The sequence below is a fragment of the Leiobunum rupestre genome, chromosome 7 (genome assembly GCF_980474605.1).
Source record: "Leiobunum rupestre chromosome 7, qqLeiRupe1.1.hap1, whole genome shotgun sequence".
Lineage (NCBI taxonomy): Eukaryota > Metazoa > Arthropoda > Arachnida > Opiliones > Sclerosomatidae > Leiobunum > Leiobunum rupestre.
The window spans coordinates 15,245,197-15,262,071 of record NC_143390.1 but is presented as its reverse complement, the minus strand read 5'-3'; the positions used below and the strand labels follow the sequence as shown (position 1 = coordinate 15,262,071).

Here is a 16,875-nt window from a genome sequence, read left to right as displayed (position 1 = left end):
ATTAAGCGCACGTTTTTTCCATACGTTCTTCGAATACAGGTACGATTCCAATTATTACGAAACGTAACGCGCTTTTAAATAAATAAGCAGCGATCAGAAATGCATTGTGTCAATACGAAAGCTCTCCGTAAGGACGAGAATACAAAGATCCACTCTGGCGGAATATCTACGCTCGAGATCTTTGTAATCCACGACAGGTACAACGGTAATAAAAGCGAGCGCTCCCGTAGGATCAAATTACTCGGCGTGTCACGATTCAAAAAAGAAAACTACGTTATTTGGTATTCGAAAGGCGAAATGAAGACCTCCACTCTCCGGTTCCAGCGCGTATAAAGGGTTCTCGAGATCCGTATACGAGCGCGATGGAGTGCATTGCCGGGAAAACGAACCAGCAGGTGCCCGAAGGAGATGGAAAATTGGATGTACCATTTATTTCGCATTTCACGTTAAAAACGAAATGTAGGAAATGTAATACTCGATATTCTACCTCCCTAACGCCGCGAAATTACAAGGGAATGGGAGAAGCGGTATTTTGAAAAGGACAGCACGGATAAGGGGGGATTCTATTGTATGAAAATATGGTCGGTGGCGTTGCTGGTCAAAAGAGATTTATCAAGGGAATAATTTATAAGGGAAAAATAGGTGACCATCCCCAGCCAGACGCTAAAAAGCGGGCGGGGGGAGACCGTATATTGAACAAGCAGTCGCGTGAGAACTCGTTTTTCACGACCATCCTTTTTAGATTCACCGTATAGGTGTTGCCCTGAAAGTATTTAGTTTCAGGGTTGGCAAAAAATCGGATTTTTTCGGAAAAAATCAAAAAATCCGATTTATACGATAATTATAGTTTTTTTTTATAATTATCCGATCATTTGATTATAATCCGATTATTTGGATAATTATCCGATTATTTGGATAATTATCCGATTATTTGGATAATTATCCGATTATTTGGATAATTATCGGATTATTTGGATAATTATCGGATTATTTGGATAATTATCGGATTATTTGGATAATTATCGGATTATTTGGATAATTATCGGATTATTTGGATAATTATCGGATTATTTGGATAATTATCGGATTATTTGGATAATTATCGGATTATTTGGATAATTATCCGATTATTTGGATAATTATCGGATTATTTGGATAATTATCGGATTATTTGGATAATTATCGGATTATTTGGATAATTATCGGATTATTTGGATAATTATCGGATTATTTGGATAATTATCGGATTATTTGGATAATTATCGGATTATTTGGATAATTATCGGATTATTTGGATAATTATCGGATTATTTGGATAATTATCGGATTATTTGGATAATTATCGGATTATTTGGATAATTATCGGATTATTTGGATAATTATCGGATTATTTGGATAATTATCGGATTATTTGGATAATTATCGGATTATTTGGATAATTATCGGATTATTTGGATAATTATCGGATTATTTGGATAATTATCGGATTATTTGGATAATTATCGGATTATTTGGATAATTATCGGATTATTTGGATAATTATCGGATTATTTGGATAATTATCGGATTATTTGGATAAATATCGGATTATTTGGATAAATATCGGATTATTTGGATAAATATCGGATTATTTGGATAAATATCGGATTATTTGGATAAATATCGGATTATTTGGATAAATATCGGATTATTTGGATAATTATGAATATTTGGAATTTAAGTTGAAAAATTTAACGATGATTCCGATGAATTAACATCATTGCCTTTTCAAGTTTCAAAAACATTGATAAAATTCATTTTGGATAGTTGTAAACATTACATGAATGCGAGCATAAATGTCATAAATACTTAATACTGCTGTATATTGCTTTCAAAATTATTAAATTTAACTTTAAAAACTGTTTTCAGATATTTTAATTTAATTTGATAATTATCATGATTTTTTCATCGGATAAATATCGATAATTATCGTGATAATTATCATCGAAAATTATCCATCGATAATTATCGACCAACCCTGTTTAGTTTACTGAAAACGTAGTAGTCTACATTTCAGGCACACTACCTACGCGCTTCTCGAATACGGAAATGACGTTTTCCAATTGGATTCCATTTAAATAGTTTCGGAAAGGATCACTATTTCACTTTTCTATAGTGAATAAACCTAAATTTAACTATTTTAATTTAACAAATAGTAAATAGAAAAATATTTGGTAGATTACCAATTATAGGGTCAAAAAATAGTTTATAGCAAATACCCGATAGATGGCGTTACTGCGTCATTTTGAATCTAGCCAAGGTGGTAGGCACTACTTGGTTTACGTTCTCAGAGCTCTAAATTCGTTCTTGGTGTTACTGTGCCTATGCCTCAAACCGTTTCAAAATTAGTCGTTATGTTTTGTCCGCTTTGCCCACCAAAATCGAGCAACTCATGAGCTTCTCGCGTTGCCCGCTATGTAAAGGAAAATTAAAAACATCAATAAACGAGGTCCTTTAAGAGCCTAGCGCCGACCCGCCGTCAACGCAGCCGCCAATAAATTTTGATCCCGCCGACGAATTATTTTGGCGATTTTCTACGTAACTTTATTTTTTTTACCTTCAAAAACATTTTGAAATTTTTTTTTCCAAATTTTTAAAACCTTTGACCCTTCGCGCCGCCTCCTGGTGATTTTCGCGAAACTCCGCCGCCGTCCCAAATAAAATCGGCGCTATGCTCTAGGTCCAATATTGCTCCACGCGTGGCCTTTAAAAGTATTACCCTAATCGTTGTTTTTAAATTATTGAAAACTAGCTTTATAATCAGCCACTTTTTAAACGTACGGAGTCGCGGGATGTTGACAGGCGCCAATCGCGGTTCGATAAGGCGGCCGAGAAAGGTGTCCGGGACGTCCGGAGCGGAGGATAGAGAGGAGGATGGGCGGACGGACGCTAGGGATGAAGACGAAATCTCTGGTATCGGAAAAGAACGAATAATTCCGCGCATCTGATCAAATTCGCTTTGATAGAGAAATCTAATAAAGCGTGGGAAATAGGCGATCGGGGCCCCGAACGCCGAGCGGCGCCGCGATACTTTCCGCACGAGAGGACGGTCTAATCCAATCCCGCGAAAGTGGCGTCGTCCAGGTCAGAAACAAGGTTAGCAAAATTCTCCCATTTGGAATGAAGGGGTATCCCTCATTCATCGCTACCGCTCTACCACACTGACCTTTTACTAGGGCGATTTCTTATACACCTACGCGCGAAGGAAAATAACGAAGCTCTCTTTCAAATACCGAGAGAACGCTGTTATAAAAGAAGGATACATTTTTATTTTGAAAACGTGGGATTCAACAATTTTTCCAGGAAAGACACGAAAAGGAATAATAACTAATAGCTCTATGTAACGTACAAATACCAACATGAAGATCTTAATTTTATCGTGGCTTACTTACTGAATTTTAAAGATAAATTAAAATTTCCCGACTTTTTAAGACAATTTAAATATTTCCCGACTTTTTACAAATTCTTAAAATCGACTATGACCATTTTAATATTTCTCGACTTCTTAAGACAATTTAAATATTTCCCGACTTTTTACAAATTCTTAAAATCGACTATGACCATTTTAATATTTCCCGACTTTTTACAAAAACTCCTAAAATTGTTATAAAAATTCTAGTGTTGTAGGTCGGAAAATTTTCCGCGGAAAATGACCGAGGCCTTTTTTCCGGAAAATTTTCCGTATTTTTCCACAAAAAATATATAATGTTTGCAAATTGAAATAAAGCGCGGCATTTTCACCTCATTTTTTCGAATCTACCGATTAACAATGTAACACTATTAAGAGTATTATTAATGTTTTGTAGTATGTTTAATGATATTAGACATTTTATATCGATAAAAAGTTAAAAACCTTAAAAACCCTTAAAAAGTAATTTGTTTAAATTTTTTATTTTTCCGGAAAATTAACAACCCTAAGAAATTCTTAAAATTGACTTTTATGACAATTTTAATAATTGACTACTTTTTACAAATTCTCAAAATTGACTTTTATGACAATTTTAAAAATTCCCGACTTTTTACAAATTCTCAAAATTGACTTTTATGACAATTTTAATAATTCCCGACTTTTTACAAATTCTTAAAATTGACTTTTATGACAATTTTAATAATTCCAGACTTTTTACAAATTCTTAAAATTGACTAATGACAATTTTCAAATTCATACTTTTTACAAATTCTTAAAATTGACTATTGACAATTTTCAAACTCCCCTACTTTTCCCTGACACATGACAGCCTTTGTTAGTAACCTTAGAAATAACCCAACGCACCTCAAAGTGTGAAGGAATTCACTATAACCCGTGGTAACCTTCCCCCTTTCGTAGTCCAAGTACATCCCTAAAGAATGGAGTCCTTCTAGATCCTCGAATCAACCGGGCTCTACGCCAAATGTAAAATTATTAAGAAGCGGTTTAATCTATCAACACGTTCGTTAAAAGAGAGGGGAGAGAGATAATTCAATTTAGTAGATTTTTAACTCTTATCCGTCGAGGCGTTGCAAACGCTTAAGAGCTTAGTGTTTCGGCTTCGAATGCTCCCGTAGAAACCGACGACCATTTCCAATTCGTAGCGTCAGCAGTCGATAATCGAAACACTCGAGGCTCCACGCGACCTTAACCCCTTTATAGTTAGGAATGCGCGATTACTACGGGGTGGAGACTACGTGGTACAGTTGTTGGAGGAATATATTACGACGGCCAGGAATTCAAAGCTAAACGCGAACGTACTCCGAACGCCGTATCTAGTTTAATGGTCACCATCGAACGCTTCAGCCAAATCAACCACTATCGAAATACAAATTTCTTTCGATACTCTCGAAAAGCGCCGCGGGCCAATCGAAACGGCCCCGGGGAAAGCGACCGATTTCCAATTTCGAAAATTTTCAGTACAGCACACCGAGTAAAAGCGGGTTATTTCTTCGGGGGCCCTTCGATTTCCTTCTTTTGGGGCGAGAAAAGGAAGCTAACGAGTTCAATCAGTCGAGAAGCAAAATAGCTTCTCGCCAAATATTTCCGGCGTAAGCGTACGTTGGGCTTCGGAAAGACTATACTCGAGAGATAACCCGGTCCGAAGATTCCGTCGAACACATTTCGAGCCTCGGGGACTTGACCGAACCTTCGAGAGAACGTCACGTTCGAACTGAGCGTAGACTATATTTCTACAGACGAGCTATGATTTTACGGTCGAGTAAAAAAAAGACCGACGATCCCTTTTAAAATATCGTACGCGTTTGCTTAGATATCTTATCAAATCGGTACGTTCGGCTGTCTGTTACTCGGTGGTTTCATTTCTGACTAAAAGTGTACTCTTTTTACTCTAAAACGTTTTATTCGTCTGGTTCGGGAATGTGATTTACTCTGCCCGTTAAACTATTCGCTGGTTCCAGAGTACCAAAAGCGGGACTATAAATAGAGTAAACTAATAAAATCAAGTCTCTTATCTATAGAATTTAGGAGCTAAAATATCCACAGGTAGCCATTTTTGGAAAATATTTTTACCCCGACTCTATAATAGTTCTTTTTATAAAATAACCTTGGCCATCTTGTTGAAATGTTGCCTATCCGCTTCAGCAGTGGATCCGTTTTCTCTCCCACTAAAGAGTTTATGAACTCATTCTTAGGCATTGACTGAACTATTCCAGGGCAAAATTTCAACAAGTTGGGCAAGCGTAAAGACATTTTATAAAATCAACTATTAATCGGCACAGCTGAATCGGTGTCAAATGACAGTCATAGCGTTACTCTGCTTAGCCTACTCCGAAATCTCTGTCCACCAATTACAACTATGGCGATCAAGCCTAGTACATCTGGGGTATCTTGTTTCTACAAGACTACTTGTTTCGAGGGCTAATTTTCTAAAAAGGCGGCCGTTTGGAGAGGGAAAAAAATCTCCGCTAAACTAATCATCAAATATTTCCAAAGTAAACTCGGGGCGCCGGCCGAATGAGAAGATAGAGATTTAACACGTGTGCTCCAGCGCGAGTCAGGTTTATTTGCCAATTACTGGTCCGCCCATCTTCCTCGAGATGTTGCCTAGAAACAGCCCATAAAATTATCACCGAGTGGAAATCGCGTTTAAAAAAATGCGGATTTTATTTTTGGAAAAACAAGCTTCTTTAATTTCTACGCGTTTCAAAATATTTCCTAAACCTTGGAATCAAAGTTTTTATAGTTACGAGTAAACAAAAAATCACGTGTTGGTGATATTGAATAGTTTCCTGGAGCTCAAAGATTAGTCATACAACACCGGTATGTATAGGTTGAAATAGAGCCGCCCGAATGCAAATCCCACGTAACATTTTGTCGGGAATTTAAAAAAATACCGATTTCAATATTTGATAGAATAGGTGACTTTAGAAATATTTGTGATAAAAATGAGGCGGTTTTCGTCACTCCATAGAATTTTAATATTTTTAAAGCGAAACCCACTTAATTTAAATTACGCTGTCAGGCGGCGATATAATGTTCGATGAGAGACCATTGAGTGACTTTATATAGCGGTGTTTTTTCATTGGACGGATCTAGGCCTAGTATTATTTCCCATTATAGCGGCTTTTCAGTTTAAATAGAGCCACGTAGCGGTCAACGCGAGAAGTTTATAACCCGCTAAAAAGATGCTTTGAGTTTTATCGGCTGCTATGTAATTTTGTTTTCAAATTAATCCCGTTTAATTAAACCTGCTAATAATTATTTTGTGTATTCATTAGTAAAGTACGATTTTTTTCATCTGTTTTCTTTTGCCCACACACCAACACGTTAAAAAACCAACCTTCCAAATAATTTATAGGGTAACTTTATAAGTCACCTTTATTTTTATACGACGAGCGTAACTGAACGCAGCCATGGTAAAATTCACGTAAGTTTTGAAATTGCTCAATTTAATTACCTTTAATGACAAACTGAATTGCAGAATAGGTAAACCAATAATGATTAATATTTAGGAGATCTAGAGGGAATCGAAAAGGGAGCGAGAGTTTGCGTAAACGAAAAGAGAAAACAAAGTAGACAAAGGTAAGGACGAGACAACAAACAGTTGCCGAAATAGCGAAGAAAACCCTCCCGAGAAAGACCGATCGCTGGTCTTATATTAGGGGTGCCGAAGTAAACCAATCAAAAAGTGGGCGCAAAAAAGGTTTCGGAACACCCCAAAAAACCAATAATAGAGTCTGCCAGATCTTTGTCGTGATATAAAATCGAGGGCTTCCTCAACCGCCCGGGTAAATAAGAAACACGACGGTAGAGAGAGAGATCCAACCTGTACCGATGACGGGGACTCATCGTCCACGCTGACGATTCTAACCCTCATGGTCAGTCCTCGCCGCCGCATAATGACCGGAAGGTCCTCCTCGTAGATGGTCGACTCCACCTGCCCCCCGGGACAGCGGACGCTGGTAATCGCCGAGCCCGTATTTAGAGTACCGCCTAATCCCTCCATGGAATCGTCCGAAACTATCGCGTAGAACGTCTATCGGCACTCGAACTTTGAAACGCGCTTCATTCGCCCGTTTCCTTTTCTTCTGGAAGCGAACCTCGCCCGCGAAACCACTCGAAACAAATCGCTTTTCTACGGCTGACGAGCTGTATAAACAAAGAGGCCCAGGCTAGAACTTAAATTAGGACCGCGAAAGCAACGGCGAATATTTAAGGAACTTTAGCGGAACGAGCCGAAGAGCGCGCTTTACTTTGTTAAATATAGACCGCGACCCTATTAAACGAATTAAAACCACGCCGTTAATGATCGAAACGGAACGAATAAAGAAGAAATAAAATAAAAAACAAATAAATCTACAAGCGCGAGAAAGCGGCGGCGGCGGAGAGCGAGCCCGCGACGGACTACTATCTTCGAAGGAAGACTGAGAAGGGATGAGGATTAGCCGCGCCGGATAGCGCGCCTACCAAAACAGGGGGCGGGAGGATGGCGAGGGGGATACAGGTTCAGCCCCGCTTCCTAAGGCGCGCGTAGGGAGGCGGCGCGGTCCAACAAGTGGGGGGAGCGGGATATATAGAGACAACAAACGTTCCGGGGACGTTTTAGTACGTGAACTACATCCATCGACTACAAAATGCGACTAAGGAAAGCCCAAATGGGATAAGCTCGGGGATGGGATGGGAAAAAATAAGTCGGCCACCGATATAACACCCGTGATTCACCGAGTTCCAACACATCCTCGGTGAAAACGCTTCACTAAAATTTACCAAATCTTTCGTTCCAATCAAAGTCCTACTTCATACGGCCGATATAATAATAATAATAATAATAATAATGGCACCACCTTAGCCTAAGTCGTCAAACGACTTTTAAAGCTATTAATTCAGGTGGCCGGGTTACAATGCGTTGGAGGGTGGTGGCAAGCCCTTCATGCCACGCGAACCAACAGCTCGGGGGGAAACCTCTTAAACTAGTGGGGAGAGAACTAGCAAACTCAACGCGGAAGGAGTGGTTCCGAGTTTTCACCCAGTGCCCACAAGCTGGGATTGAACCCGGCTCCTCTTGCTGCGAGGCGAAAGTGCTAAGATGCTAACCACTCCGCCACCCCAGGCCAAATCTTATATGGCTGCGACAAGAAGTAATCGTTGGAGGGGTAGCTTTAAATAGGGAATGTAAACAATTATTCATACGAAAATGGAAACTATTTGAAATCGCGAAAGGCGGGGGGGGGGGGGGAGGGCTGACGGAATGTCCGCCATGGAACTTCCATGATGGAAGGATGTTAACCAAATCCCCTCGCAAAATCCTCCCAATAATTCAAAATCAACGAAAGGACAGTAAAACGTACTAACATATTTTACAAGTAACTAATATTTATATGTGAAATAGCAAAATGAGCTAGTAGAAAACTACTAGTTCATCATGACAAGCTAGTTTTAGTGAGGAAATTCGAAATTTAGGATGACCTTGAATGGATGGTTTTTCAAGTCAAATTATTTTTGACCCGATTCAAATTGACCAAAAATAACTCGAATTAGGAAAATCCTAGACATTACAGGTTTTTTAAATTTAATTTCATAATTTTACAAACTTATGTTATAAACATTATCGAGTTCCGATTAGTCACATTAAATCGGGTTTAAGCCATTTCAACATAAATTGGGATAGGGAACAATTTTCTAATTGGAATCAAGTTTCTATATTTAATAGTTCCCGATATAAATTTTGAATTACCTTGAAGACATGGTTCAAGGTCATTGAAATTTCAATTTTTGAATGATATGCTTTATACACCCTTAAGATTTCCAATTCGTGCCTAAAACACATTGAGTTAGAGCTCTGTATCGTTTTTTCTCCCAATTACCTCATTTAAAATTATTTCCATTTCCAAATGTATGGTTAATAATAGTTCATTTGCACCTCGAAAATAATTAAATTCTCGAAAAGATTTAAATTCTCGAAAAGATTTAAATTCTCGAAAAGAATTAATTCAGGTACCTAAGAATCTGGAAATGTAGAGATTCGAAACCACATCCTCTCATGCTTCGTAGCGAAAGTTCGTCGGTTTACGATTTTTCTTCGCACTCTTTCACGTAATCTATCGCCATCTATGTTTACGTTTCGTGATTAAAAAACAGACCAACTTACGCTACAAACTACGCGAGGTAGGTACCAGAGGCTGATGCTATTTCTCGATATCCTTAGTTATTCCCGATTCTCTCGTGCGCTTGTCAAACGCGTATAAAACCGTAACGCGTTTTATTTTAAATCGTTGTGTATATATATATATTTATAATTTTAGGCACTGCCATGGCAACAAAACGTTCAAAATTTACATTCGAAATTCTACTTACAAGGAGAATACCAGAGGTGTTTATTGCCGATTTCCTTCGAAGTCGGGCGTAATGTAGACCTATATGAGATATTAAATTTCCCGAAAGGAGACGTTGCACTACCCATTCGATTTGCCATGGCAACCGAACATGTTTTTTCTTATCTTACCCAAAAATTTCCAATTTACCCAAACTTTATGAAAATTTCCTAAATGTGGTCCAAAATACCCATTTCGTGATTTTTTTTTTAAATTATCGTAGGAAGTACCCTGTGAAACCGAGAAAATGCCATGCTTTTTTAAATGGAGATTTTTAGTTTGAAGTGGTCAAAAACATTTTCGGTTGCCATGGCAAATCGAATAGGTATTGCAACGTGTACTTTCGAGAAATTTCATATCTCATGTAGGTCTACATTACGCCCGACTTTGAACAAAGTCGGCACCTCGGGTACTCTCCCTGTTAGTATTGACTACAGTTTACACCGACGGAGACACCAATGTAGTACGTTATCACCCAAAATACAAAAATAGAGATATAAAAAAGAGGTGAACTAAAATAAAAAATGTGGAACTACTGGGAGAGGAAGGTTCTTCGGTGTTATTACGGGGAAGTATAAAGGAGAAGCCAGTGTGCGGGGACGGCGAGCCAAAAGAACGAGTGATGGAACGTAATATCTGCAGCCAGGACCTCCGAAAGACACCCACTCTCGTTTTATAGCGGCACCCCCTGGCGGGTATACAATTGAGGGAGCGGGGGCAGGACATATATTAGGTATAGAGAAAAGGGAGAGACGGAACCCCATCGCAACGTGATCTCTGATTGAATGTAAATACGTTTTTCCGGGGGCTGACTTCGAACTGCTCGCTTCAAGTTAATCCGCCGAGATCAGACTGTCACAAACAGATCGAGAAGAGATTATCTTTCCGCCGTCTCGCGGATTTCACCCCGCTACGACGCTAAGTGATTAAATATAAAGGCGGGAAAACTTAATCCCTTTTCCTACCTCCCTTCCAAACGCGTTACGATACAACTCGAGAAAAATCTAAACTAATTATTACTTCGTAAGATAATTTTATTAAAAGAGATAAATAATTTTACTCCTACGAAAAAATTTGATTATTTCTTTATTTTACTTAACACACATTCATTTTCACGCAAAAATTAAAAAGAATAATCAGACCTTAAAAAAGTCTATTTTGCACCTACTAGCCCCTTTAGAAGTGTTCAAACCGCGGCACACCGGTGTTCAGGAAGAAGAGTTCCACCAGGGGAGCACTCAAATTTATCCTTCATTATACACGTGAAGCTTCCAATATTAGAAACAACCCAGACCAATAAAAATAAGTGCCCCCTGGAGGAAGCGGGGCATCAGAGGGGGAGGGGGCGAAATAAATATAAAACTGACCGTTATATAAGCCGTAGGAAGAAGCAGACCGGATTTTACCTCCGTCCAGCGAATCCTACACGTCAATCTGATATGTAGACGATTAATAAGAAAAACCCAGTGGCAGGCAGGCCGCGGGAATACGAGGATACCTGCGGGGGGAAGCGAAGGGGTGGAAAAGTCAATTTCAGCGATAAGAAGAGGGTGAAAGGGGAAAAAGATATTCGAGAGGAAAATCACGTTCCTGGATGGAAAGATATTCCTTCTATCCTGAACTCTCTCTCCATCCTCTCCTTGATACTCGACATCCAAACACACGTGAGTTTTAAGGAGGAAATGAGAAATGATTTTGCTTAGTTCTCATCCCAACCATAAAGAGCGTACCTAAGAAGGAACAGGGTAGACGCGAATCCCGGCTATACGTTGCCCTTTTTCTCGGGAAATGAGAGACGGGGTTCCGCCATCAGGAGGCACGAGAAGATGGGGATTTAAAAATTGCTATCCTCTACTCTACGCGGAGTCTGCGGCCTAAAAAGCCGGTCTTTTTCGTCTTATTTGAGGAAGAACAACGTCATTTACCGAAGTTATTTTAACTTTTTTTTTAACTGGTGCATCGTAGATGACGCCAGAATTATACTCTCATAAATGTACAAATATCATTGATTTGGTTGACACCATTGCCAGAGGTAGCCGCCTGTTGTAGGAGTATGGAGCCCTCTATCTAGTGGGGGCTGAGGGTTGGCATAGAACCAGCCATACCGGTTATAGCCACCTAGTTAAATCCGGTTATAGCCACTTGAAAAAATCCAGATTTGTTTGGCTTTTTAAAAAAAAATTACAATATGAATATTTTAGTAAATTAATAGTTTTTATTTAGAAATTTAGTTAATTTTTTGTTTCATATTTAGAAACCGGTTTACTTTTACCAGTTTTTCGGTAGGTTTAAAGTTCCAAAGTTCGCTGCTTCGCTTCTGTTGTGCGTCATACACAAAAACTAGGGGGAATTTCCCGAGGAAATCAAAAGAATTCAGTTATTTTATATAGTTATTTCGCTTTATTTGTTTAGTTTCTTATTTACGACAATAACTGCAGACAATTTCTACTTACATAAGTAAAAGGTACTGTTTATATTTTAGCCGGTTATAACTAAATAAAACCGGTTATAGCCAAGTAAAACCACTGGTCTGGATTTTTTCAAAAAAAGCCGGCTTTTTCCAACCCTGAGTGGGGCTGTAGGTTTTACGACATTTTCGAATTAACCTAATATTAAATTAGGAATTAAATTAATATTAAAATATTACTAGCGCTTTTCTCGCCAAATGTTCGGTTTCGCGAATGTAGATGGATGCTTAATCATATTATTTCCAAGGGCAACTTGTTTTCCCCATTTATATTAATAATGTTCACTGAAAAAGGAGATTTAGAAACTAAGTTTTACTATAATCTGAAAAAGACATTTCTCGGCACGTATTTTCGGAGATGAGGCGGGCCTAAAAAAGGCGGATTAGGCGGGCCTTTCTTTGTCCAAAAGGGTTGGTTTTTTCCGTTAATCGAAGGACAACCATTGCCTCCGGGCTTCCTCAAACAAGGAGCGCTTTATCGCGGACAAACAAATAGTCTGGGTACGCGATAACTTCACCATTAATGGGATACTTTCAGACTTTAATTCAGTTTATTGTTAATAAAGCTACCAAGCATATATGGTACACGTAGCGCCATCTAGACTTCGTCTTTTCAACTATAATTTAATGTTCCTAATACCAGAAGTAAATAAACGTTTCACTCATATCTATATTGTCTTATTTATTTCGTGATATTGCTTGAAACATGTACCTTCACAGGTTGCCTAGAGATCGGCGTTTGAATAAGAAATTATCCAATTATTTATTTTTATTCATAACTGCAAATTATCCAAAAATATACGAAAAAAAAACCGACTATTTTTGCATGTTAAATCGTTGTTTATTCGTATAAAATGTTCATAAAAACAATTAACCCAACTTTTTATGGTTAATCGAAATTTTGCCGGTTAATTTATTCGTTCCGCCGACCTCTACGGTTGCCGTTAGAGCTGTGCGATTAGTGGTTTTCGGCAATCGAGTCGGTTATCGAAGTCATGGTGACCACATAATATTTTTAATTCCTTTAAAGGAATTATAGGAAATTTATCAGTGAAATATAGGAAAATATAGGAAGAAAAATGGGGGGGGGGGGGGGTGGCGAGAATGAAAACATAGGAAGAAAATTGTGTAAAAAAGGAAGAAATACGAAAAAAATTAATTATACAAAAAGAGAAAACGGTTGTCAAAATTATTTAAAGGGGGAATAACATTCAAAATAAAGTGGATAACCGATAGAAATAGTCGAAATAAACATCTTTAAAAACTAGGACAATATGAAGACTTCTAAGGGTAAAATATCAACTATTTTAATTTCTTCAGACGTTTGAGTTAAAATATAGGGTATTATAGGAAATTTAATGAAATTATAGGAGTATAAGGGAGGACGTTAAATTATAGGAAACAAAATAAGGAATATAGGAACTGTGGTCACCTATACGAGTATCAAACTTTTTTCATCGAGTATTCGAGTCGAGTACTTAAGGGGAAACTTTCTCTTATTCGAGTTGAGTAACTAAAAAAAATCTCGAGTAATATTTTTAAGGAGTCGAGTTATCGAGTACTTGATTAGGAGCTGGTTTTATTCAATTAATTATGAAATTAAATTTAAAAGGAGTATAAAGTAACTTTCAATGCTGAAAAATATTCCATTTATTTAGATGAACCACAGTTTTCACAACTTTGTAGGTACCGTTTATTGTCCCCCAAAAAGTTGTAAAAACCCATCTTTGAACTTTGAAGCAACGAGGATAGAAAAAATAAATACTCGACGAGTTTAGAGAGCAGCTTATTCGAGTAATCGGGTACCCGAATATGCAATTTTCTGGTACTCTGTAATCGACGAGTATTCTCCAATTACTAATTCGAGGTTGAGTTCGAGTAATCGATGTTCGAGTACTCGTACAGCCCTAGTTGCTGTTAATAAATCAAAAATATCACAACGCTGTGTAATATTCGAATTTGACATACATTTTGAGTGCTAAAATCGTGTCCACTTAAGTACAAGTTTCGTTTTAATTGGGGTTCGTAATATGTTGTTTGCTATATAATTCCAGCAATACCTTGGCATAATGATAAACCAACCACTTTCAGGGCCCCCACTCAAATCTTCAATTTTTTAAAGGAAAAATAGGATTATTTTTCTAAAATTATAGGATTTTATAGGACTATTTTAACAAAATTATAGTATTTTATAGGACAATATATGCTTTTTAATTTACTAACTTTATGCATTTAAAAACAAAATCTATATTTAGAGAAATAAATCTTTGATTTTCACTTAAAAAATAGAAACTATTAGTAGCGAACCATGTTAACAATAACAAAAGTATAAACTAGAATGATTTGCTGTAGGAATTTATCCTATAGCAAAATCTAGCAATTTAACTGAGTGGCTGGATTTGAAATGGGCAAAATAACCAAATTATAGGATTTTATAGGACTTTTGCTAGAAATATAGGATGTTATAGGAGATTTTTGAAAATATAGGATTTTATAGGAATTATAGGACCTCTGGGGGCCCTGCACTTTAAATTTAGCTTCACCTTTATACTAATTTAGCCAATCGTTTTTAATTCTCCTAGATTTTCCCGAACTATAGCGAATATTTGAAGTACTTCTAATACTTAAAATGAAAATAATAGCGAACCTATTCGAACCATATTTCCTAAGAAGAAAGTAATATTATTTCTATAGCGACAGATCTCCCAAAAAGAAAAGTATCGCGTATTTTCAAATTTAGATAAGAGAAGACCTTCACGAAAAGGTACCAAAGTTCAAACGGTCTCAAAAATACACACGTAACAAAGAAAATGCGAGTCACTGGGGAAATAGCGCGCCGTCTAGACCCGGCCGGCGCTAGAGAAAGAGGAAAGCTACAGTGCCGTAGCAACGCCGAAACTGTTATTAGGACCGAAAAAAAGGGTTGTCCGTAGAAATGGTCAAACTGGGAAATGACCAGACCTCCAAGGCCCGAACGTAGAGGTAGATAATGACTTCGGAATACACAAAACACTTCCTTTACGGCAGCCAGAAATCCAGGCTACACCCACTGAAAACAGGAGGTAGATAGGTATAGCGGGCGAAGTTTATTCGCGGAGGAAAAAAGGAAGATAAACAGAAAAAAAATAATGGTTTATGGGACTGCAGTATCAGACGAATGCTCACTGCATGAAATGAATTATTAAAAATTATCGTGTTTCGGGATGTATTTGGGTTATGGATATGACTATTTGGATCTTGTCCCTTGTACGACGGGCTATCCACTTATAATACAAAATATACTTAATTCGAGAATTTGCCCGAAATATACCAAATTCGAGAATTTGCCCGAAATATACCAAATTCGAGAATTTGCCCGAAATATACCAAATTCGAGAATTTGCCCGAAATATACCAAATTCGAGAATTTGCCCGAAATATACCAAATTCGAGAATTGGCCCGAAATATACCAAATTCGAGAATTGGCCCGAAATATACCAAATTCGAGAAATGGCCCGAAATATTTCTTCCGATAAATATTCAAGAAATTGGTAAAAATATTTCTTCCGATAAATATTCGAGAAATTGGTAAAAATATTTCTTCCGATAAATATTCGAGAAATTGGTAAAAATATTTCTTCCGATAAATATTCGAGAAATTGGTAAAAATATTTCTTCCGATAAATATTCGAGAAATTGGTAAAAATATTTCTTCCGATAAATATTCGAGAAATTGGTAAACATATTTCTTCCGATAAATATTCGAGAAATTGGTAAAAATATTTCTTCCGATAAAAATTCGAGAAATTCGTGAAAGTATTTCTTCCGATAAATATTCGAGAAATTGGTAAAAGTATTTCTTCCGATAAATATTCGAGAAATTGGTAAAAGTATTTCTTCCGATAAATATTCGAGAAATTGGTAAAAGTATTTCTTCCGATAAATATTCGAGAAATTGGTAAAAATATTTCTTCCGATAAATATTCGAGAAATTGGTAAAAATATTTCTTCCGATAAATATTCGAGAAATTGGTAAAAATATTTCTTCCGATAAATATTCGAGAAATTGGTTAAAATATTTCTTCCGATAAATATTCGAGAAATTGGTAAAAATATTTCTTCCGATAAATATTCGAGAAATTGGTAAAAATATTTAAAATTCCCGGCAGTGCTGGGAGTATAATATCCCGAAGAAGAAACTAGGACGCGCCCTTCGTTGAGCTTCGGAAAATCGCGGAGATGCAAATTTTCGAATTAATTATACAGCGCGGTTTTCCGGGGATTTGGCCCGAGATTTTTCTCCTTTCAACAGTTCCTCGTCAAATCTGGATGTCCCGAGTTGCGAGGATTTTGATTCGGAGAGAGGAATTAATTAGCCGATGCAATTTATGGGAAGCCCTGGTTCGAGAGCTAATTGGAATGTTAAGTGTGAAACCAAAATAATTACCGTCGGACAGTTCAATATAACTGGCCTGTTTATAAGTGAAACAGCGACTCGCAATAGGCGGTTAAATAAACCTCTCTCTAACGGTCATGCCCCCCTGTTGGAGAATGCTGCCAGATCTATGCATAGACAATTATCGGCTTT

The 16,875-nt window shown here is 37.4% G+C and overlaps 1 protein-coding gene across 7 annotated transcripts in view; it reads right to left on the bottom strand.

The window, feature by feature from the left end:
• Window positions 1-16,875, bottom strand: part of dop (microtubule-associated serine/threonine (MAST) protein kinase dop) — a 73,939-nt gene that overhangs the window by 47,787 nt on the left and 9,277 nt on the right. The window contains exon 1 of one of the 7 annotated variants that reach the window (XM_090154237.1): window positions 7,296-7,581. The exons of the other annotated variants lie outside the window; for them this stretch is intronic. Coding sequence (XP_090010363.1) covers window positions 7,296-7,475 — 180 coding nt within the window. The 5' untranslated portion in view covers window positions 7,476-7,581. Of the gene's footprint in view, window positions 1-7,295; window positions 7,582-16,875 lie in introns of those variants that run through there. 7 annotated transcript variants of the gene reach the window in all.